The sequence below is a fragment of the Arvicanthis niloticus genome, chromosome 24 (assembly GCF_011762505.2).
Source record: "Arvicanthis niloticus isolate mArvNil1 chromosome 24, mArvNil1.pat.X, whole genome shotgun sequence".
Lineage (NCBI taxonomy): Eukaryota > Metazoa > Chordata > Mammalia > Rodentia > Muridae > Arvicanthis > Arvicanthis niloticus.
This window is the reverse complement of record NC_133432.1, coordinates 32,968,930-32,993,817: the sequence shown is the minus strand read 5'-3', so window position 1 is coordinate 32,993,817 and position 24,888 is coordinate 32,968,930. Positions and strand designations below refer to the sequence as shown.

General features: G+C 49.3%; 1 protein-coding gene across 1 annotated transcript in view; it reads right to left on the bottom strand.

Moving 5' to 3' along the window:
- Positions 1-24,888, bottom strand: part of Sdk1 (sidekick cell adhesion molecule 1) — a 964,506-nt gene that overhangs the window by 8,262 nt on the left and 931,356 nt on the right. Inside the window, exons 41-44 of the mRNA XM_076923544.1 lie at positions 20,853-21,017; positions 17,987-18,124; positions 14,808-14,928; positions 8,775-8,904 (exon numbers count right to left, since the gene is read on the bottom strand). Of these exons, the coding sequence (XP_076779659.1) occupies positions 8,775-8,904; positions 14,808-14,928; positions 17,987-18,124; positions 20,853-21,017 (554 nt within the window). The remainder of the gene's footprint in view (positions 1-8,774; positions 8,905-14,807; positions 14,929-17,986; positions 18,125-20,852; positions 21,018-24,888) is intronic.

Below are 24,888 nucleotides of genomic sequence, written 5' to 3'. Positions count from 1 at the left end.
CTACCCTCCAGCTGTTTTCTAGAGATCTTGAGGGGTAGAGGCAACGGTCTATGTAAACTGAGACTGGAAGACAAGGGAACAGAAGGAGGCAAGAGCAGGACTTTGTGGCTATCTGCTCTGAGTTGAGCCTGTGCCGTCATCAGACACTGGCTTGGATTCTAAATGTCCTGAGGTTTGAGGAGAAGCAGTCTCTTTTCTTCTGAGAACTTCACTGGGTCCCTAGCATCGGGTGAAGGCAGTTTTCATCCTCAGTTCCATAAACTGGGGTTAACTTTATTCTCCTCTGAGGTGGCATGCAACACTTGGCTCTGAGTCAGCCTCCTTATTTTCTCACCGGGAGAACTGAGATCCACAAATTCAAAGGAGCTTCTCAGGCCACGCCCACTGGGGAATCTCAGCCAATGGCAGTGGGAATAGAGTGCCTGATGACTCCCAGACAACTTCTGCCACTTCCATTGAAGACTGGGAGACTGAACTTACATGGGGTGGGTCTTGGCTCAAAAGAACCCAAGCGATGAAGGAGTTACCTACAGTAGTGGAACCGTGGTCTGTAAATCCTGCCTGTAGATGTGTATGAGATTAACAAGATGCCACTTCACTTACAAAATGCCTTCAAGACTCTAGTTAGGGATCAAATAGGAAATGTCCCCAACAGACTCATGTGTTTGAACACTTGGTCCCGGCTGTCGGTGCTGTTTTGGGAGGCTGGAGAACCTTCTGGACACGCAGCCCAGCTGATAGATGGGGGGGCCACAGAGAAAGAACTTGAGGGTTTGAGCTGATTCTACTTCTCATCAAAGTTCTCTGTTCCTGGTCCATGGAGACAGAGAGTCCCAGTGGTGGATGCTGTCATGTCTGCTCCGCCACAATGGATATGCCCTCAATGAGCCACAATAAACCTCCCCATCAGTAAGCAGTTTCTGTCAGGCATTTTGTCAGAGTGAGGGGAAGAGTGACTTAAAATGACTTCTGATGTCCACCCCTGAGTACTTCATGAGCCAAAGGTGTAGGACCACACACACAGAGAAGGCTCTGTCACTAAGGTTGGTGGTCACAAGGGGGCCAGGTAAGAGATGGTAATCTTGATGGTTGGTTTTGTGGGAATTAGTATCACCATATAAACAAGTCTCTGGACATGTCTTAGGAGAGACTGTGTAGATTAGATTGACTGAGACAGAAAACCCAACCTTAATGTGGGTGGTATTCCATGGGGTCTTAGACTGAATAAAAAGCAGAGAGCAAGCCACGTACCAGCATCCATCACTCTGCTTCCTGCCATGGCTGCAATGTGACCAGCGATTTCATGTTCCTGCTGCCAAAGACTACCCTGACAAGGTGACTGCGCCTTTGAACTGTGAGCCCTTGCCCTGCATAGAGCCATGTCTCAGTTCCTGCATTTATCCCTGAACCACTTGGAAGGAAGCCATCCCAGACAGTAACTGGTCCACAGGTTAGCAGGTGACGTATGTTGAGCCCATCTGAGAACGGTGTGTGCCTTGCACTGACTAATCAGAACCTTGTCCTGGGAGTCTGCGCAGTGCCTGTGGCCCGAGAGACTGACAGTACAGTTTGATGGACGAAGCTCATCTAAGGGAACTCTACCCGAGTACAGAAAGCAACGCTGAAGAAAGGCTAAGACTGTCCACTTTGTTTCTCGCCCATCATTTAGAGGGAAGACACAGGACATCAGATAGGTGATTGGTGACATGGACTTCCACTCAGGTCTTGCTGTGGCTTCCCCAATGGAGGCAACATCCAGGATGTCATCCTTCGTCCACTGCAGCTCTGTTTGCTCTTTATGTGACATTATTTCTAATGAAGATGTATTTTACTGAGTAAGAATTATTGGCAAAAAGGCATTGCCACTGGGTTAGTCTGTCTCCCTCCCTTCCTCCCTTCCCTCCTTCTTTCCTCCCTCCCTCCCTTCCCTCCTCCCTCTCTCCTTCTTTCCCTCCTTCCTCTCCCTCCTCCTTTTATTCCAAGTTGCCTGTGATGTGAAGTCTTGATTTGCTGGTTTCCCAGGAAACCATAGAGAGAAAGGAAAGTGGCTGAGTGCTGCCCCAGACTGACTGAGTTCCCAACAGGTTGACAAGGGTCAGCAAGGTACCAGCAAGATAAAAGAGTGTCCCACACCACCAGGGGACCAATTAGGTATGAGGAGTTATTCTAATTAGCTAGAGATGGAAGAATTTTGAAAACTGGTTTTGAGTTTTAAAAAAAATTTCTGAGGGGCAGCATTCATGTGCAGTGTGTGTGTGTGTGTGTGTGTGTGTGTGTGTATGTATCCTATAGTTTTTGAGACAAGGTCTCTCGATGAAACGAGTTTGGTGATTTGATTTTACTGACAGGCAGGGTGCACCCAGGATCCTCTTGCCCCTGGCCACCCTGAACACTGGGATTCTACACCACTGTGCATGGATTTTGTGAGTTCTGGGGATCTGAACTCTGGTCCCCACGCTTCAACCTCTAATCCCAGCCTGGAGCTCACCTATTTGGTAAGACCGTCTAGCCAGTGAGCTCCTGGAATCTGCTTGTCTCTGCCTCCCCAGTGATGGGATCACAGGCTCTCACCACCACACTACCTTTTACTCAGGTTCTAGGGATCAAACTCAGGTCCCCATGTCTGCTCAGCAGGTGCTTTACTGAGCAGCTCCTCAGCCCCAGTGGCTCTCAGGAATCTCCACTCACAGTCTGCCCTGAGCACTGTTTCCAAAGACTTGCAGGTGGATGTTTGCAAAATCATTTTCCCTGGTTAATTTGGCATCCCACTGGGAATGGCATCCTCTGAGGTCTCCAGCCCACTATTCTGGAAGTAGCTTTGTCTTCAGGCTGGGTGATTCTGACCTTCAGAAGAGACAGTGGTCAATACTATTTAGCTCCGATGGCTATTTTCCTAACACAGCTCTGGACCCTTAAGTAGAGGTTGGCAGAAACATAGCCAAGTTGCAGAATTACAACAAGGCATTTAGAGAGGTGGGCGAGTGCCAGGAACACTCAGGGTTGCTAGGCGATGAGAGCATCCACCCGAATGCTAACTTACAAGTATGTCTGAGATTTTTTTCCATATAGGGATTCATTAGCCCAGGATGGCTTCAAACTCCCTATGTAGCTGAGGATGTCCTTGAATGTCTCATGCCTCTACCTCCTGAGTGCTAATATTGCAGATGTGCTGGGATGGAACCCATGGCTTCCTGTGTTCTGGGCAAGCCATGGACCAACATCCCCAAGCCTAGAATATAGACCTAAAATGTTTCTCCTTCTTGGAAGGCAGTTTGAAGATTCAAATGTAAAATCAAGTATTAAGGATACCGTGCTGTCTAGTGCTTTGCCATAGGATCATGTCAGTGGCTGACACCAGATGCACATAGGAAGGCCAGGGTCCCCATCTTTTCTAGAACCCCAAGAGAGGTGGAGGCAGAAATCCTAAGACATCTCTTCTGGGAGTATCATCTTTCCTGGAAGCTTGAGTTTCACTGGGAAACCAGAGGTAAGTGCCATTTCTGCCCAGGGCATAAAATCCATTTCCAGAAATACTGGTGTGGAGAAAAGTCTGTGCCCATGAGGACATAGGGGCCTGTTAGTGTCCTGACATACATGTCACAAAACACACCATGGCTCTTTTTGTCACTCCAGATAGAATTAGAGGTTGATCCAAGTGAACTTAGCCATCTGCACTGGCCCTTCCAGGATGATCCAATGGGTCCCTTGGTTGAGGTCCTTGCAATTTCCCGCAGTTCCCTCACTTAGAAGACACAGCAAGACAAAGAACCTCGGTAAACAGAGTGGCCAGGACTCATCCAGGAGCCAGGAAGTCCCAGAGGTCCTTAGTTGGCAGTCATGGGGCATTCAGGTAGCTCCATAGCCCAGGTTATTCAGGATATTAAGAGGCTCCAGGGCCCAGGACTCAGGTCTTTGGAGACTGTGTGTTTATATTAGTTCATTGGCTTCTGGAAGGAAATGTTACTCCAAAGGACTTGTGAACCATGGGTACAGCTGGGGAGTGACAAGAGCACGCTTTCCACACAGCACAGGGCTTGTGATAGGGGCAGGCAGTCAAGTTCATAGTCCCCTAGCCTCCACAGCCATGCAGATGTGCCTCGGTGGTTCCCAGAGGCAGGTGTAATAGGAGAGCGGAAACTTGGCCAGGTGCTCTGGCCAGCTCTTCAGTGAGTACCTTGGGAAAGCTTCCAAAACCTCTTAGCCCCAAGCATCCCATGTGGATGCTGTGTAGCTTTTACCTCCCAAATGAAACCTGTGCTCCTGGAGGGAGGCTCATTAAGATTCAAGAGGTACAGGAAACTCAAAAGTCGCAGGAAACTCCTGAAATTTACAAGATCCCCGAGGCCCCTCCCCCAATATCATATTAGCAGAAACAATTGCTGGGAAGAGAGAGGAGACCCTCCCACCTCCCAGGTTGGCTGCAAAGCACTCGGGAGCTCTGGGGATGCAGCTTTCCTGAGCTGTCACCGGTGTTGGGCTGGACTTCGGCTGATACAGCTGTCTGTAAGAAACTCCAGTAAATTCATTCACTAAACTAGACTTGGGCAGGGTCATTTCTTTGGTCTCTCATCGGTGTCCTATCTGGGGTCGACAGACATTTGTTCATCTCTCCCCAGGAAGTCACAGGGCCAAGAAAGGCAACACCTTACAGAATTCATTTTAGTGGAATGCTGCACCTCCACAGCATTCCCCCTCTCTGTGCCTCCCTTTCCTCACTGGCTTCTCCATGCTCACCCCGCTTTCTCTGCCTCTGTGTGTGTGTGTGTGTACATGTATGTGTAAATGTATGTATTTATGCATGTGTACATACACATGTATTTGTGCATGTATGTGTGCATGTATATGTATGTATTTGTATGAATATGTACATATGTATGTATTTATATATGTATGTGCATATATATACACATATGTATGTATGTATGTATGTATGTATGTATGTATGTATATTTCCTAGTTTAGTCCTTAGGCAAATCTTGTTATCTTTTAAATTCCTTTTAAATATCAGTTGAATTTGAATCCCAAACCATTTCATACATTTGAGAGAAATAGACCCAGGCATGTTCTATTAACCTATTTTTAAAATTTTAATTAATGAACCAATTCATTAATCCATTTTGAGATGAGGTCTCATGAATCCAGGCTGGCCACAAGTTTGCTATGACCTTAAATTTTTGATCCTCTTGCCTCCACCTCCCAAGTGTTGGGTTATAGGTGTGCCTCATCATACCTTGTTTATGCAGCCCTAGGGATGGAACCCAGGACTTCATGGTTGCCAGGCAAACACTACCAACTGAGCTGCATCCCAGCCTTCATTAGTCCATTTGGAGAATCGTTTTATGAGCAGATATAAATCTGAAAATTCTTGAATTCAAGTTAGGTTGATGTAGGATAGGACAGCCGCTATCTAGCACTGGGCTAGAGGAGCTGGGGGTGAGAGAGATGGGGTGAAGATGGGCTCTGGAGACCTGAGGTACCCAGTGCCACTTTCTGCCTGCTGGAGAACCTCAGAAGAATGACCCACGCACAGGGTGGACACCAAGCACGTGGAGAATGACTGACGTGAGGCCCGTGCTCAGAGTTCAGAACCACAGAGTGATGTGTGCCAATTGCAGGGAGCTCTCCACACATACGGCTGTCACCACACAGTCACCACCAATGACAAACACTGCTGGAACAGTGGGCCAGCAGCTAAGGACAGATGCCAGGCTCTGTCCACAAGACCTGGCTCTATCTGTGGAGACAGGCAGCCTGCTGCGATGCTGCTCTTTGAAGAGCAACTACCACGAGGTGACACTGTCTAACCTCAGCCCAGAAGAGGCAGGCCTGTTCCCGCAGGCTTTCCATGGCAGCCCTGCAGCAGAGATAAACACATCTTGCACCTCTGCAGACGTGAGCACTGCTGCTGGCTGTTCACTGCCCACAGGTTCCCCTCGAGCCTGAGGCTATGTTACAGACCCGGCATCCTTTGTAAACAGAACATGTAAGGTGAGGCTCAGCTGGACCTCGCCAGCAACCACCCACTGCCCACTCACTGGAGTTCGTATACAAGCCGCAATTGAAAAGGAGCTGTTTCATTGAGCCCTGGGGTTCAATAAGGCCCGAAATCAGGTCAAGAATGAAGGTGAGAGTGTATTTTAGATTAAATATTGATTTAGAGGTGCATGCTGAGAGGGAGTCAGGCATATGTGTATAGCAAATGGCCCGTGGTTCTCGCTCCTCTTGAGGCTTAATAGGACCCTTGGGGACACCTGGCAGAACCATTGATTGGCCGCTTCATGCTGGCCAGTGTGAGTCACAGAGACAGGGGTGCTAACACCTCCTGGAGTCCCCCACCTGCTGGCTTTCCCTGTTGAAGCCCCCTTTTGCATGTATGGGACACACTCTGCTGGGTAAACTGTCTACGCCATGGGGAGCAAGCAGCCTGAGATAGGCAGGCCCTGGGGCCCAGGAGCACAGTGGGGGCTGATGAACCTGTGGGACCCCATATCACTGGTCACTGGCTGGATTGCTCAGTGAAGGGGGTGAGTGACACATGTCTAGCCTGAGTTTCCCTTATTCCATTAACTGGTCCATAAGGCTGTGTGTGAATCCCTCTTAAACACTAGGAGGCTAGAGCAGGAAGCTCCTCCCACAAGATGGGGTGACGGACAGTGGGGAGATGGGGAGGGAGGAGTAGGAAGTGCTACTCTGGGGTGGACATGAGTGTCTACTTTTTAATTTTATAATTTTTAGTGTGTGTGTGCGTGTGCATGTGCATACATGTGTGTGTGTGTGTGTGTGTGCATGTGCATACATGTGTGTGTGTGTGTGTGTGTGTGTGCATGCGTGCCTGTGTGCTGAAGCTTAAGTGAGCAGGTACACATGTGCATGTATATAATGTTAGGTGACATGCTTCTCTCAGGCAGGTTCTCTTACTGGCCTGCAGCTCACCAGTCATCTGGACTTCCTAGCCAGCAAACCCCAGAGATTTGCTGTCTCTGCCTCCCCAGTGCTAGGTTTACAGCACATATTGCCGCATCTTGTGTTTTGCATAAGTGCTGCCGATTGAACTTAGGTCCCCACTTTATCCACTAAGCCATCTCTCCAGTCTCAGGGCTGTGCTGTATAATTCTACTTTCCATCAGTCTCATAAGCTCAGGTCCTCTGGCATTCTAACCAAGATCTGGAACACACCAGAAAATAATAGGTTCATCTCTAAAGAGAGTGGCACTTCCAGTGCCCACTCTGGGCTGTTGGTGACCCTTGGTGGACCATGCCTTTCGATGGGAGGTCCAGGTCCTGTGACCTCTAGGACTGGGAGAAGTAGAGCGTGGTGGTTTGAATTAGAATGGCCCCTATAGGCTCATAGTTTTGAATGCTTAGTCAAACGGAGTGGCATTACTTGGGAGGGATTAGGAGGTGTGGCTTTGTAGAAGTAGGTGTTGCCATTGTGAGAGGAAGTGTGTCACTAGGGGTGGGCTTTGAGGTTTTCAAGTGCCTAAGCCAGGCCCAGTAGTTCTCTTTCTTCCCTCTGCCTGAGCATCTGGCTGTAGGACTCTCAGCTACCTCTCCTCCTCCAAGTCTGCCTGCATAATGGACTAAACCTCTGGGACTGTGAGCAAGCCCCAGTTACACACTTTCCTTTATAAGAGTTGCTGTTGTGGTGGTGTCTCCTTATAGCACTAGAACACTTGCCAAGACGTGGAGTGTGTGAGAGAGACCATCTAGCAAACACAGGGCCTGGGGATGGGTTCTGGGCCCACACCGGTGCTCTGTCCTGCAGGGTGCCCTCTGCTCGGGGAACACTGGTCTTGTCCATCTCTTACCCCAGTCCTGAGATTTAAGAAGTAGGACCTGATATCCAGTGAACAGGCTGGTAGCATTTGCTCTGTCTGTATGTGTGAGAGGGACTGACTGACCCACGGAAGCCATCACTATGAGCTTGTGTAGTGAGGCTGCATCCTTCGGGTTGGACATGACCGTCACCATGACATCTTGAGACTGAGTTCATTAGCATATTCTCATGGAGGAAGCAGGAGAGCTCACAACAGATATGAGATCCTCTAGGGATCCTCATGAGGGCCCTCCACATCCTGAGATGCTTTAGAAGATAGGCAGTTAACTGGGAGTGGGGCTCCTTGTGGGGTGAAGCTGTTTGAAAGTCATCTACACTCATGTAAGGAACCCCAATAAACTCACTGGTTCATACAGTGGTTTAGATCGAGTGCCAACTTGACGGGGCCTAGAATCACACAGGAGGCAAAAGCATCTGTGAAGAAGTTTCTAGATCAGGCTGGGAAGACTCAACCTAAGTGTGGGCAGTGCCATTCCCTAGGCTGAGGTCCCGGACTGAATAAAAAGGAGAGAACAGTCCCTCTGCTTCCCGACTATGGATACAGTGTGGCCAGTTGCCTTCTGCTCCTTCTCTGTGCCTTCACACCATGATGGACTGCTCCTCTGAGCTGTGAGCCAAATAAACCCTGCTTGACCTAAATCTCTCTCAGATCTTTTGTCACAGCAACAAGAGGAGTGCAGTCCATCACTTGACTTGGACGGGATCTTTCTTGGGTCTGTTGGTTGGTACTTCCCTATCTGTGTGAATAGACATTGTTTTCCATCTCCCAGGAAAAGCTATGTAACCACTCAGATTCACGTGCTTCCCTCATCTACAATGGACCCTCCGCCATCAGCTCTGCCCATCCCATGGTGACTACGAGACCAAAATGAGATAAGACACGTTGAGGAATCAGAAGGCTCATGAAGCAGGCACTGGAAGCAAGCATGGTACTGACCTCGGATTCTGACCCATCCACCGACTTCTCCTTGAGGTTCACACTCTCCGTCAGTACGGCGCCATTGTATTTGTTGCAGATGTCCTCGTCAGAGTAGTGCAGCCCTCCGGGGCTTGGTCGAGGTGGAGATCTAAAATAAGAAGATGCCACAAGTTATTCTGGACAAAAGACACTCCCCTGGGGGCGGGACTCCTAGGCTGCTGTTTGGCCTTGCTCACATGGGGATAGGAGGAAAGTGTTCCCATGATTGCACATTATGTGTCATGACTGATTTATATCTCCAGGCATTGGCTATCTGTGATTCTACAGCACGTAGGCTTCAGGCATGGTGCAAGGCTGGGGCACTAGGGACAAGCTGTCCTGATCAAGTGGGACTCTCAACAAGAAGGACATGTGAGGTCTGGGACGGTGGAGGTGCAGAGTGCCCAGAACTCTGGGAGACAGAGGAAGGATGGCATGCACTGGCTGGGATGAGGGCAGATCTATGGGGAAGAGGCCTGGCATGTCAGGAGATTTGTGGATTGTCTCCTGCTGATGAGTGGGTATTAGGGACATGTGCCCTAGCCTGGGCTCCCACTCTGCTGGGGCACAGGACATAAAGCTAGACCCAGGGCAAGCAGGCTTTGAGGCATTAGTTCTCACTGATGGACAGAACCCTTAGCTCAATCACTGCTCCCTGCCATAACTGTAGGCAGAGCTGCCCATGTCTGGTAATTAGTGGGCCATAGGGACGACTGTGATCATATTACATTATGCAGAAAGGGTGGGGCCATTGTTTATATTTGTCACAATCATATGACATTGTATGAAGAAGGTCATCTTGGCCAGCTGGAGATAGTCTGTGAAGCATGGCCAACCCTTTCGTGTGCACCGTGCATGTGTGCATTTCTGCATGTGTGTGGATGCACATGCATGCGTTTGGAGGTCAGAGGTTGATGCTATGTCTCCCCTCAGTGGCTCTTCACTTTGTTTATGAAGGCAGTGTCTCTCGCCCAACCCAGAGCTCTCTGATTCAGCTACTCTAAATCATCTCATAATGCTCTAAGTGAGTTTATGAGTTTCTGTGGTCTTCATCCGTAGCTGTCCTCAGCCGCATGCAGACCTCTGGTGCCAAATGAGACAGACCCAAAAGGAACTCCTGCTGGCTTTGCAGGAAGAAACACACGCTGTGGGTGACCTCTGAGAGCAGGGGACCAAGGGTAGCCCCTAGTCTATAGAAGGAAAAGGCCAGCCCTAAGTCACAGGGGACACACAGACACACTCAACCAAGAGCTGGCTTGCACTTGGAAAAGAACTCTGGCCAGTTGGAGTCTTACCTAGGAACAAAGCCCAGTGGCATAAGGAATATAGTCATGGGTGCTACTAGGAGGTGACCAGTCAGGCTGGGACAGTTTCTACCCTGTGAGATGTGTGCTGTAGTGTGGTCATTTGTCACATGGCAATGGGAAACAAACATACCCTGCACTCTACAACTTCCTGTCTTGTTTTTTTTTTTTATTAGTTTTTAAACATTACATTCATGTTTATTATGTGCACTTGGGTCTTCATGTTTGCATGTGTGCATGCATGTGCTTGTGTGTGTTCCTGTATAGAGAATCAGGAGGCTTCCTCAATTGCTCTCACTGTCTCTATATATGAGGCAGGGTCTCTCAGTTGAACCCAGAGCTCACTGATAAGGTTAGTCTGGCTAGGTAGCTTGCTCCAGCGATCCCTTGACGTTGCCTCCAGAGACCTGGAGTTACAGGTAGGCCACCATTCTGCCTGACATGCACATGGGTTCTGGAGATCTGACTCGGGGCCTCATGCTTTCATGGCAGGTATTTTAAGTGCTGAGCCATTTCTCCAGCTCCCCTGGTTTATTTTTATATAAGATGGAGACATTCTAACCTGAGGGAGAATCTGTGCTTACAATTGATGCATTGTTAAATGAGTTGGGCTCTTCAGGGGTCTCTGTGACTGTGGTCAGCTAGATAGCCAGATGCACTCTTAGATGACTTCCCTATGTGCAGGACCCTCGGGCTGAAGACAGCGTGCAAGGCTGCGTGATGGACTGCAGGCAGATGACCTTTCCACTGTCAGGAAAGTCACACTTAGTGACCTGAGCATGAGAAAGCCATTTCCCAGTGACTCTGGCATCCTGGTCATCATAACTCCCTGAGGGTTGGCTCTGCCTTAGTTTCCCCAAGGAAGGCCCGTGAAAGGTTCAAGAGATTCTTTTAAAAATATTTATTTATTTTTTTAATGTGGATGTCCGTGTGCTCACATGTACATGTGTCATGCATACGTGTGGAGGTCCAGGAACAATTTGGAGCGCTTGGGTCTCTCCTCCACCATGTGTGTCCTAGGAACTGAGCTCAGGCCACTAGGCTTGGTGGCAAGTGCTTTCTTTACCTATTGAGCCATCTTACAGGGCTCTGGGCCTCCATTTTCTCCACCTCAAAAATGGTTTATTTTGGGAATGTCATTTGTCATTTGTTATCTAACCATTTTGATTAATCTGTGGGGCTTTGTTTTTTAAAATTTAAGGCACTACAATGGTGCCTTTTCGCATAAAAGCAGGCACTTGGCCAGATAGCTTTGAACCAACTGTGCTTCCCTTAACACTTTTTATTTGTGTGTATATCTTACGCATGTGTTCACATACATGGTCCATGTACACATGCGTGTGAATGCATATGGAGGCCCGACATTGACACCAGTGTCTACCTTAATTGCTTTCCACGTTAGTTTTGAAATAGAGTATGTTGCCAGTTTGGCTAGCCTAGCTGGCAAGCATCACCCCAGCAATCCCTGTCTCTACTGCCCAGTGCTGGGGCTACAGATGTGTGCCATCACGTCCAGCTGTTCATGTGTGTGTTGGGGATTTGTACTCAGGGCTCTGTGAGCAGGGCAGGTGCTTTACCCACTGAGCTATCCTAGTCTCCTTCATTCTCCTCCTACACAGAATTTTGCCATGTAGCCCAGGCTGGCCTCACACATACAATTCTCCTACCTTAGGCCCTGAGTATTTAGATGACAGGACTATGCCATCATGGCTGGCTCTGGCCCCATTATAAAGGTATGTGAGACTTCAGCTGGAGGAGCAGTCTGGGTGACCCGCATAACCTTGTTCCCGGGGCCCTGCAAACATGCAGGCTGACTGTAAGCAGCACAGGGCTGGCTCTTTGTTCCCTCACATCTGTGAACCCAGGGCTGCTGAGAACAAAGGGCCAGTCTTCCTCTCTGACTCAATTTGACATTGTTGTGGCTCTCCGTGGGCTCACGGTAGTTCTCAACCCTGTGAGAGAGAGAGTTCAGGACTCTCAGAGAGGCCAGCTGTTATGGATGAAAGCAAGGCCTTCCCTCTGCAGGGAAGACTGCTGTGTGAGCTGCAGAGCAGCTAAGTTGAGACCCTCTGGCTGCTTCAGACTATCCAGTGTCAGCCTGACCTCCCTCAGATAGCTGAGTGACAAGGTGGCACTTGACTCTGGAGACATGGATACAGACCGAAGACCTGACCTTCCCTCTGCAGAAACTGCCTCAGTGCTTGAGGGTCAGATGCCTGGGGGCTCACTGTCTACACTATCCATCCTTCCAAACCCTCACACAAAGCTATTGTTCTGAGCTGGGCCAAGGGATCTCAGGAACCTAGCAGCCATGTAGGTGTGTTCCTACATAGAGCCCCTGAGGCTGATTGAACAGAGGGTGGATGGAAGGGTCTCAGCCTTCTTCGTCCAGATAGCTTAACTGGAAAGAATTAGAAAAGGCATTTCTGTTCTGTACTGGAAATTGAATCCAGGGCCTTGTACATAATAGGCTTACCATGTCAGGTCATTATTGAGTCACACACCCAGTCTGGTAGACTCTAGCCAAATGCACTACTGATGATTTATTTCCCTAAGCCCTCATTGAGGGGTTCTAGGCAGGTGCTCTACCTCTGAGCCACACCCCAGCCCCTCACTGGGGGATTCTAGGCAGGGGCTCTACCACTGAGCCACGCCCCAGCCCCTCACTGGGGGATTCTAGGCAGGGGCTCTCCCACTGAGCCACACCCCAGCCCCTCACTGGGGGATTCTAGGCTCAACTGCTTACCTACATCTTCAGCCCTCTCTTTATTTTGAGACATGGTCTTACTCCATTGTCCAGGCTGGATTTGAACTCTATAGGCCAGGCATACCTTAAACTTGCACTCCTCCCTCCTTAGCCTCTTGATTACCTGAATGATATAGGTCAGCTCCAGTGCACCCTGCTGGAAAGGCCTCCTCAGCCAACAACTACACATCCTATGCAGCTTTTACGGCAGCTCCATAGGAGCCAGAGCTTCTCATCTGGCTGATATCAGGCATCTGAGTCTCTCTTGGTAGAGAACTCCTTGGGGATATTCCTTTGTGGGTCAAGATTTTCCAACTTTACTGAACAGTAATTTCCTGTTTACCTAGGAAGTGCGGGAGCTTAACAAACTGAGGGCTGTCTGCCCTTGGGCGAGGAGCCTCAAGACAGGAGCCTCTCAGAGGTGGGAAGGGGCTTGCAGTGGGGGTGGAACCAGTATGTTACAGTTCCCTGTGAGAGCCCCTCTTGGTCTTGACATATGTGAGTACTTTTTCACATTTCTCTGATTCAACAGGAGAAACTTGACTCGCACTAGACAAGTGAAATAGAAAGGCAGAACTGGGTACCACTGGCTTCCATTTCCTGCCCCAAGGAAGCTAGTGAGGGGGTGGCAGCCCACTGTGCTCTGGCTGGGGACCAAGTGGAAGAGTGGTTGGGACCTGCTTCCTCCGAAGATGAGTGCTGGCCTCAGTGCCCTCCAAACAATTCAAGTCTCTGAATGGCAGAGGACAAAGCATCATGAGGCACAGTGAGCTTGTCGCTGAGGTCTTTGGCTCTGATGCTGTGTGAGCCCCACTCTCTGCAGTGAAAAGCACATGTGTACTGAAAGTGTCCCTGCGGGAAGCAACACCTTCAACACTGGAAAGCCCATGGTCTGTTACTCGGGGAAGGCACTCTCCTATGTCTGTGTGAAGGTGTGTGTGTGTGTTTATGTGTGTTCATATGTGTGAGTGCAGTTGAACATGCCAGGGCACATATGTGGAGGACAACTTCTGGTGTTGGCCCTTGCCCTCCATCTTGTTTGATACAGACACTGTTGGCTGCTGGCCCATGCACTTTCGGGGATTCTCCTGTCTCCGTCTCTCATCTCATCACAGGGGTGCTGGAGTTACAGACTCATGCTGCTTTATATGGTTTCTGGGGATTTGAACTCATGTTTGCAGAAAGGACTTTACATATTGAACCATTTCTCTAGTCCCTGCCTTGTATTTTTTTTTTTTTTTTTCTTTTGAAACAGGGTCCCACTTGCCAGGTACTCTCTGAGTAGCCCAGGCTAGCTAGTCAGCAGGCTCCGGGAATCCTCTTAGCTGTCACTGGGATTAGTGATACACACATGCATCTGGTCTCTCCTATTGGGTTCCAGAGAGTGAATTCAGGTGCTTATTCTTTATGGTAAGCCCTTTACTGACTGAGCCATCTTTCAGAATGTTTATGTTCAAAGGCCAGGTCAAGGCCACCTTCTAATTCCAATTTGGGACACTTACTTCCTGCTAAAGCTGGCAGGGGGTGAAGAGCTAAGAGCTTCTGGAGGGTGGGGGAGGGCCACACCTGTCTTCTCTTCCAACCACATCTGAAAGGGTTGTCTGTGTCACTGAGGGGCAACTTGGAAAGCAGGGAGCAGTGACAATTATGAAAAAGCCTTCCATCTAGGATGCAGGTCAAGCCTGGTGCAGTCTGTGATGAACTGGAAGGTCCCTGACCCAAGGAGAGACAAAGCCTAGAGGTTGCTAGGTGTCCCTAGTCTATGGCTCCTGCGCGGGGCCCTGCTCCCTACAGAAGACATCACTAATCCTTTTGCCATCTGAACCCCAGATCCAGCACTGCCTGGTGTCAGGAGCAGGCTGGTCAGTGAGCTGTGCTTTCAACTGTGGGATCTGTTTAGCAGGACTGGTGGATGCAGGCACACCAGGCATCCAGCCTTCAGTGGTCAGCACAGCCTCCTACCTGGTTCCGTTCTTCTTTGAGAAGGTGCTCTTGACATTGAGATGCCGGCTGTTGAGTTCCAAGGCGGCAAACCCTCCATTATCCAGGGTCACTGTCTCCTCCATGTTGGAGATGCCCTTACCTAGAGCCAGTAGGGAAAGCCAGCAGAGTCTTAGTCGTGAGTCTGCCGCAGTGACATAGGGGTGGGCCAGTTAACACCCTGAGCTCCTGTGTTCTTGTCACATGTAACCCCCCAGAACCACATGGCACCAGCCTCAGTGAGAGAGGCAGTTACTGGAGAAATAGTGATATTAGCATTGCAGTGTTTGTCTTGCCTGGCGCCACAATGCCAGTATCCTGGCCAATATTTTATGAAATTGTGTTCAGAATGCATACCCTCATTAGAAGCTGGGGGAGTCTCACAATCATGTAATGAAATTGGAAGTTAGAAAACAATGCTTATACGGGTAAGACAGGTAAAGAAAGGCCTTCCTTTAGACAGTGATAAAGACGTCCCAAACACATAGTGATGATGGCTACATGTGTCTCTGCATTAACTGGTAAACTATGGGCTGTTTTTGTTGTTGTTTTGGTTTGTTTGTTTTTTGAGACAGGGTTTTTCTTTATAGCCCTGGCTGTCCTGGAACTCGCTTTGTAGACCAGGCTGGCCTCAAACTCAGAGATCCGCCTGCCTCTGTGGTGTGTGCCATCACTGCCCAGTCCAAACTGTAGACTTTAAAATAAATCTACAAAAGTGTGTCTGTGAGGGTTAAACTTTAAAATAAGTTTATTTATATAGTGTGTTTCTCTGTGTGGGTGTGCATGTCACAGTCCCTGTGTGGCGGTCAGAGGACAACTTTCAGAAGTTGAGTCTTCTCCCATCATGCAGGTCCTGGGAATTGAACTTGGGTCTTTGGGCTTGGAAGCAGATGCCTTCATCTGCTGGGCCACCTCTTTAGCCTTATGTGATAGTCAATCTTCATTGACAATTTATTGGAATTCAGAATCACCCAAGAGATAAACCTCTAGTTGTGTCTGTGGAGAGTTTTCTGGAATACGCTAAGCTCCATATAGTACTGGGGTTATAGACATGGGCACTGCCGTGCCCTAAATTTTATGTGGGTGTTGGGGACTTGAGCTCAAATCTTTATGTTCGTGCTGCAAGCACTCTTATTCCCTGAGCCATCTCCACAGGCCCCACTGGGGAAGTTTGCACTAGCATGTGTACTCAGTGCTCAGACTCTGTCTTTCCAGTGTTGGCTGAGAGTCTTTGAGGGTGAGGATTTTATGTGTTATGTTCTCAACTATCCTGCTGCCCCTAGGATGGTGTCTTACAGCCCTGCCTAAGACATGGTAAAGTATATGTTCACTCTGAGAGGATTCCCTGTGATGAGTACCCTGTGCCTTCCATGTAGCTGGAGGCTGAGAGAGAAAAGCCCATAGACCCAGTAAATGGATATTAACTTTGCCTCGGCTCGGGCATGTGACTTGATGGGTGTTGGGCAGGTGTGACTTGATGGGTGTTGGGCAGGTGAGAACAACACGAGGGGCTGACAAGCTCCTGCCAGGAGACAACTAACAGGCTTAAGTCTCCCCATGTCACCTTCTGGGACACAAGCCCCACCCTTACGCTTCAATTATGATGTTAAATTAATGCGGAGGGGGAGGCTGGGTATTGGAAGCCAAAAGTCTGGGAGAAAGGGGGGGGGGGGGAGAAAGGCTTTATGCTGTTCTGTAACTCACTAAAATGACATGTCATTCATACACTATAAATCCCAGGGGAATAAAATCTGATTTACGAACACTTGTTAGAAGTGAATTTACACAGAAAAGAACAAGAATAAACCCTTTCCATTCAGGGATGGATTGCTAATGTCCCGGCAATTCAGGCACTCCATCTTATTAAACCCCCACCTCCACTCCGCACAAAGATCTGCAGCCCTGCAGCACACAGGTGCTGTTGGAGCGCTGGTTCATGCCAAGCATGGAGCTCTGTGGAGATCGAGGATTGACCCTTAGAAGGAGTCAGAGCTGGGGGAGGGTATGTGGAGGGACTGGAAAGTATGGCCCAGGCTCAAGTACACAAGAAAGGCCGTACCACAGGGATGTTTCCATCACACTCAGTGAGCTACCCCGGATACCAGAGATGGGTCCCAGCTTATCCCTATGGTCAGAAGGGCTAGGATGAGACACATCTTTTCTAATCCTGTTTAGAATGAGAGCCTAAAAGCAACAGGGAAGGAAGACTCAGGAGCCAGGAACTCCAGTGCCATCGCTAATAAGACACACTGCTAACATGAAGGGAAGAAACTACAGGCCTGCAGCTCTTCTTTTGCTGAGGATGCAGCTTAAAGACTCCAGTATACTAGTGAGCACTCTACTACTGAGCCACGCCCCAGCCACGCCCCAGCCACGCCCCAACCCCTCACTGGGGGATTCTAGGCAGGGGCTCTACCACTGAGCCACACCCCAGCCCCTCACTGGGTGGTTCTAGGCAGGGGCTCTACCACTGAGCCACACCCCAGCCCCTCACTGGGGGGTTCTAGGCAGGGGCTCTACCACTGAGCCACACCCCAGCCCCTCACTGGAGGATTCTAGGCAGGGGCTCTACCACTGAGCCACACCCCAGCCTCTCACTGGGGGGTTCTAGGCAGGGGCTCTACCACTGAGCCACACCCCAGCCCCTCACTGGAGGATTCTAGGCAGGGCCTCTACCACTGAGCCACACCCCAGCCCCTCACTGGGGGATTCTAGGCAGGGGTTCTACCACTGAGCCACACCCCAGCCCCTCACTGGGGAATTCTAGGCAGGGGCTCTACCACTGAGCCACACCCCCAGCCCCTCACTGGGGGATTCTAGGCAGGGGCTCTACCACTGAGCCACACCCCAGCCCCTCACTGGGGGGTTCTAGGCAGGGGCTCTACCACTGAGCCACACCCCAGCCCCTCACTGGGGGATTCTAGGCAGGGGCTCTACCACTGAGACACACCCCAGCTCCTTACTGGGGGATTCTAGGCAGGGGCTCTACCACTGAGCCACACCCCCAGCTCCTTACTGGGGTACTGTGGTCAGGTGCTCTGTCACTGACTTATTTCTGTACTTATTTCCCTAATATGCACGCACTGTTAAAGGAGATCCTGGCAGATTCAGCAGAGTAACCAAATGCCAGGTCACCATGGGGAGAGAGACAGATGCCACACCTGTGCCACAGTTCTTGTACTTCTTGCTTTGCCCGTGCAGGACCAGCACGAAGACCACCAGGAGGACAAGGAGGAGGCTGGAGAGTGCCATCACCAGCAGGAACCACCACTCCTCATAGAATGGGGCTTCAGCTTGAGCTGTGGAAGAGACCATATAGCAGGAGGCTCAACAGTAGCTTCACACACAGCGTCCCCCCAGCACCTGACAGCAGGGGGGACGAAGAGCTGTCATGGCTATCACAGTTCAGCAGATGCTTTTCTGGGACCTCCACAAGCTCCATAACAGGTTTGAAAATCCACCCTTAGGAACTTTTCTGCTTTCTCCATAGAGTCAAGCTTGGGGATTTGTCATGGTTAACTTTCAGCTTGGTAGGAATCTAGAATCACCTAAAGAGACAAGCCTCTGGATGCTGTAAGGGGTTATCATGTTGGTCAGGTAATCTGATGTGGGCAGAAGACCCATCTTACCTGTGGGCGGCACCATTCCCTGGCTGGGGTCCTAGATTGCATATGGTGGTTTGAATAAAAATGGCCCCCACAGGCTCACAGAGAGTTGCACTATTAGGAGGTGTGGCCTTGTGGGAAGAAGTGTGTCACTGGGGGCAGGCTTTGAGGTCTCAGATGCTGAAGCAAGGTCCACTGCCTTACTGTCTCTTCCTGCTTCTTGGGAACCAGATTTAGAACACTCAGCTACCTCTCCAGCACCATGTCTGCTGCATGTCGCTATGCTTCCCGCCATGATGATAACGGACTACACCTCGGAACTGTAAACCAGCCCCAATTAAATGTTTTCCTTTATATGAGTTGCCCTGGCCATGGTGTCTCTTAACAGCAACCCTAACTCAGATACTATATACACAAAGACAGGCAGATGAGCGTGCATTCAGTACTTCCTGCTTCCTGGTTGTCAGTATGACAGGAGCAGCTGCCTCAAGCTCCCAGCTCCTTAACTCCCCTACCAGAATAAGCTGTACCTTGAGATGGAAACCATTGCAAGAGGTATACTCTTAAGTTAACTTTGTCAGGGTATTGTGTCACAGCAGCAGGAAGAGAAGTTAAGACAGGACAGAAGTGTAGCAAGCAGACCATCCTCTCCCACCCCTGACCTCACCCTTAGAACAAACTCCATTGTCCTCTAACCTCACCTATTTAGAAACATTGACTTAACATGTGACCCTGCTTCCCCATCCCTAGCTCAACCTTCCCTCAAGGGACGCTGTGTACTTTGCTTTGTTATACTTGATGGTCTCACCATGGCAACCAGGTCCCCAGCATCACGATCATTCTCTACTATCCTGTCTCCTCATATCCATCCTTTGACACTGAAGAAATCTGCCCAGATGGAATACTGTAATCCCCCCCCCCCAGTGGTTTCCATTGGTGACCAACAAGGTAAGGGCTGAGCCTTCAAGCTCTCTGGATTTGACACGCATTGCTGTCCTCAGATGCTCACTGTGCATCTATCTGTTTATCTACTGTTTAGCTACCTGTTGGCCTCCTCTTCTGGTCCAGGGGCCCCTCAAGTCTGGGGCTATGTGTTATTTATTTTATGTCCCCAACAATACTGAGCTAGACTACAGGATTCATGTTCAAACCTGCTTTTGAGACATCCCCTCTGGAATGGTGCTCGTAAAAGCTGCTTTGGCAAAGGGTGTGCACCTTCCTGTTTATTCTGTTCACTAAGAGGAAAATGGGAAAATGTCTTCTCTGCAGGTGCTGGCGAGTCCTAGGGCTCCACTAGTGCCCGTCAGGGGTGTCCCTGTCGGGGAGCTGGTTAAATAGCACCTAGGGCCCTGAATGATGGGCCTCTTGCAGGCAGTGCTGGGGTCTGCCTCCAGCTGCCAAGACCTGCAGAGAACACATCCACCTTTGCGTTAAGTGTCTCACTGGCTGGATGACAGATGAGTGCATGCTGGGAATAAAGGGGGAATTGGCTTTGGATAATGGTGCACCACAGGGTTTCTCAGGCAATGACAGTGTTTTGAATCCAAAGGATGTAAGTGAGGTGTCTAGCTGTGCATTCAATATCCCATATAGCAAGTCCCATGACTCTCAAGATAACCACCCATGAGCTCATTCTGCCGATCAGCAGGGAAGAGGGGCTTCAGTTGTCCTGAGGGGAGTTTGCATCTCAGGGATTGTGTCCTGATGCGAGGCCAGTGGGTGACGGTGGCTAGCATTTCTGAAGGATGTTATGAACTGACTACAGTCCAGATGGCAGCCACTGCTGGCTTGGGTACTGCGAGAGCTCAGAGGGGTTTGTGGTTGGTGTCCCATGATAGGGATGAGCTGCATCCCACCTGCAGTTTGCTGTGTGCAGTTCAAGGGCATGTGGGCATGAAACTGCTTCATAGCAGTTTCTCCTTTCTCTTGTGTGTATGTGTGTGTGTGTGTGTGTGTGTGTGTGTGTGTGTGTGCCAGAGGTCAACCTCTGGTGTCATCCTCAGAAACACCACCCACCTCCTTTTAGAGAGGGTCCCTCATTGCCCTGCAGATCTCCAATCAGAACCCAGTCACCCCTCCTCTGCCTCTGCAGATCTGGGAAAAGACTGTAAGTGCATGTCACCATGCCTGGATATTTATGTGAGTCCTGACACAGTCTGACATTGAAATCTCACCTTGTCGGTTTGGGGGTCCTTGCCAGAGGCTCAGTGTCTGGGGTTTGGCTCGAAGAAGGCAGTCCCAGGGAGGAGTTTCATAGTGAGGAGGATCTACACCGTGCTCCCTACTGCCATCTGATCTGCAGCACCTCCTCCACCCAGCTGGAGGGCCTGCCCTCTCCTCTCACAGATGGATGGGTGCTTCCACTTTATGTTTCCATCTTTTAGAGAAAGGACAACACCCCTAAATTTCCTGAAGGGCTTACCTGACACTGCAATGGAAGGGCGGCTGGGTTCCCCAAAGCCTGCCTTGTTCACAGCCACCACCCGAAACTCATAGGTTACCCCTTGCCGCAACTTGTCCAGGCTCACGGTGTAGGATGTAGCACTCCTGGGAAGATCCTTTGCAAACATGTCCCATAAGCCTTCATCTGCAAGAGGGATCAGAGACGGGGCATAGGTCAGGACAACTGGTCTTGAGATAGCTGTTGCAGGATATTTGATCACTCTGTGAACCCCAAAATCATGTTTTTTACTGAAAATACCTGGTTTTAGTTGTGATGTGGCTCAGACCTTAGCACACACCTTTAACCCCTCTGGCTGGAATACAGACACACCCTTATTCACACCTTTAATCCCAAACAATGAAGGTAAAGTTAGTTTGTTGAAGGAAGCACCCATGTTTGAAAGTGATGTATAAATGAGTGGCAGACAAAGTGACAAATCAGAGAAAGATTTGACATAATAGGATACATCCAACTGTCATGAGAAGAGAAAGGGAAGGGAAGCTACTTAAGAGAGAGCAGCACAGAGAGAAAGAGAAGAAAAAGGCAGTGTTACTGGGAGAGTTTCATAGAGACAGGTTGCAGAGAGAACAAGGTACACACAGGTAAAGACAGAAGAAGCCAGAGAATGAGAAGGAGCCAGAAGATTAAACAAGTTGCTAGAGTTATTTTTAGGTCAAGCAGAACAATTCAGTCAGAGGCCCAGAGAGAAGCCAGATTGAATCAGTCAGCTTAGAAAGGAGTTTTAGCCAGAACAGCTGAGTTGAACCAGCCAACCAGAGCTCAGAAAGAACTAGGAAGTGGTGAGCTCACTCAGCAGTAAGTCTCAGAGGCTGAAAACAGGAGGCTACAATTACATCAGGCGAATAAAAGTTACTACAGTGAGCTCCAGGCACCTGGCTGCCCACCTGCCTGGCTGGCCAGCTCACAGCTGCCTGTGACAGGGCATCTGAGGGCAATCTCAGAGACTGGAGAGGGCCACAGGTGGAGAAAAGGTGTGTCTCTGTCATCAGCAAATGTCCCAGAGTAGCTAGCTGGGCAGGCCCGATCTCTTTGTTATTACACCAGGCTCAAGAGGATAGTTTAAGGCATAGCTCCCTTAGCCCCTGCCATCACCGTGGTGGTACATGGAGTTCTCCAGGCACTGTGAACAGAATGCACACGTATGCTCCTGGAGTGGCTATAAGCCATCTATCTACTTTGGGGTTCATCTCTTTCAGAGCGAAGTGTTGGATTATGTGACAAATACAGGCTAGGGACACTGCTGAGCTATGCCCTGAGCTTGCACTGTTAGTCAGTGGTGCTAAATGCATTTTTTAAAAAAAAGATTTTGTATTCTGGACAGTTGCTTGCAAATCCAGGTTCCCAGCAATGCTATTCACAATGCTGAAAGGTGTAACTACCCATGTGACCCGTGGACAAGGGGGTAAACACTTGGTGGATATGCAATGGAAACGTTACTCCACTTTCAAAATGGAGGGATGACAATATGCATGGATGCTGAGGACAAGATACCACTGGAGTCATCCTGTGGACAAAGGCCACACACTGCACAATTTTGTTTAGATGCGGTCTCTTCAGGGTTGTTCAAGTGCTGGAGACGCAGTGTAGAATGAGAGGTTCCAGGGACTGGAACTCAACTGTAGGCAGAGCCTGGGTTTCCAAGATGGAAGGTGGATGGGGGTGATGGATACACAGCACCATACAGTTACTCAATGCTACGTTTAAACAAGGTTGTTGTGTGGCTAGGGAGACAGCTCAGGGGTAAAGCACTTGCTGCATCATTATAGGGACCTGGATTCCATTCCCAGCACCCACTAAGAAGCTGGACATGGAGGCACACACATGTCTCAGAGCTGGGGAAGGAGAGACGGTGGTCCTTAGTGTTTGATGGCCAGTCAGCCTGGCCTAATAGGTGAGCTCCAGACTAGAGAGAGACCCTGTGGAGAGTGACTGAGAAATGGCACTCAAGATTGACCTCTGGCCTCCACAGGGACAGACAGACTGACAGACAGAGACACAGACACACATTCAGGCATGCATGCATGCTTATGTTAAAGGGGTGACTTTTATGCACAGTTTTCCATAGTAGGTAAATGTTAAGTTTATGTAAATTCTGATATTTAGGAAAACAAGAATAAGATCTAAGCCAGAAAATGTTATGTAGAAAAGAAGAGAGGGGTGAACGGTTTTGATCCCAAAGCACCAACAGAGGGAAGAAAACACCTATGACAACCAATGAAGCTGGTTGGTATGGCACACACCTGTAATCCCAGCACTTGGGTGGTGGAGGCAGGAGGATCAGAAATTCAAGTCACCCTTGGCTTTACAGCATGTTCTAGGGTAGCCTGGGCTACATGAGGCCATGTCTCAACAATAACAACAAACCAAAAACCACAAAGCACCATGACTGAACAAACAGTCTACACAACCTTAGTGGTCTTGTCATCGGCTGTGTGATGTGACCTTAGGCAGAGCATTCAACTTCTCTGTGCCTTGTCATATGGCAATGACAAAGGCACGCACAGCATAGGCCAGCCTTGAGGATTGAATGTTTTTATTTCTAAAGTGCTTAGCACACTGCTTCGCACACAGTCAGCACAACGTGAGGGATTGCAAATAAAATATAATTATTCTCCGAGGAGGCTTTGCTGAAAGGTGGGCTAAGAGTCTAAACTGTCCCTCTAATGTAGTAATCCTTTCCAAGTTCAATTTCCTCTCACAGGCAAAAGCACATGGACTTGATAAAGACGATGACCTGGGGAGGAAAAGCCCACTGAATACATATGTGCACGCACTTGCTGGTTTTCTCATCCCAGGGCGATGGAGAGGGGAGCCTCCCGCACCACCTTCGCAGAAGATGCACTCGGATGGATTAGCCCAATGGTAAACAGGAGGAGACTGCCAGCACCTGAGTCTGTGTTTGCTCAGAGTTTAGACTTTGCCCTGGCGAAGCCCTGATAGTCACAGGTTAATGAACGAGGTGAAGCCAATCATTTTAAAGGCATCAGCAGAGAGTAGAGCCTCACGATTTACTCCTACATATTAACATTGTCAGGGGTGGCAATGTCACAACGGCAAACTGTAGCATAGGTGGTCCCTCCTTCTACCTAAAATAAAGGCTTATATACATAGAATGAATGCCAGTGTGGCATTCTCTCTCTCTCTCTCTCTCTCTCTCTCTCTCTCTCTCTCTCTCTCTCTCTTTTCCCCATGAACTGGAGTTATTGCTAGTTGCAAGCCTGAAATAGATGCTGGGAACCAAACTCAGAGCCCCTGTAAGAGTAGCAAGTGATTTTAACCCCTGAGCCACTTCTCCAGCCCTGGTTTATATTTCCTAGGTGAATTTTACTTAAAAACAGTCTAGAGTGATAGTGCATTTAATACATGTGGCCTGCAGAGCCCTGAAGCCCCTCTGATGCCTCCCTGGTTCACCTACAAATATTCAGGGCCCACTTCCTTCAGCCAGTGAGGAGAGTCTCTGTTCTCATAGGCTATGTACAGTTCGGGGACAGCAGAGAGAGAGAGAGAGAGAGAGAGAGAGAGAGAGAGAGAGAGAGAGAGAGAGATCATGTCCCCACACAACTCCAACCCACATTCCAGGAAGGAACGCTGTTGTGTCCTGGCTTACAGAACACACGCTCAGTGTTTGTGGTGAGCTCTCTGTGTCCTCCGAATCCATGGTTCCTTAATGCTCTGCTGTTACTGGGGACGAATGCCACCTCCCTGCTTATATCGACACCCAAAGACTATACTTGACTTTAAGCTCTCTGTCATAGCTCCAGGACTCTGTGCGTGCTTTATAAAAACATTTAAAAATATTGATATAGGATCTCAACGCTGAGCGATTTACTCAGCCATCTAGTTATACTCAAAAACGGGGGAGGATGGTGTGGCGCCAAGATAATTTCCTTCCAAATTAACAGAAGAGAATATTTGCATTTTTTATTTTGCTTAATTCTGCCTTCGAAAATTAGCATATCATACTTGGATTATAATTCACTGCACTATTTATCCA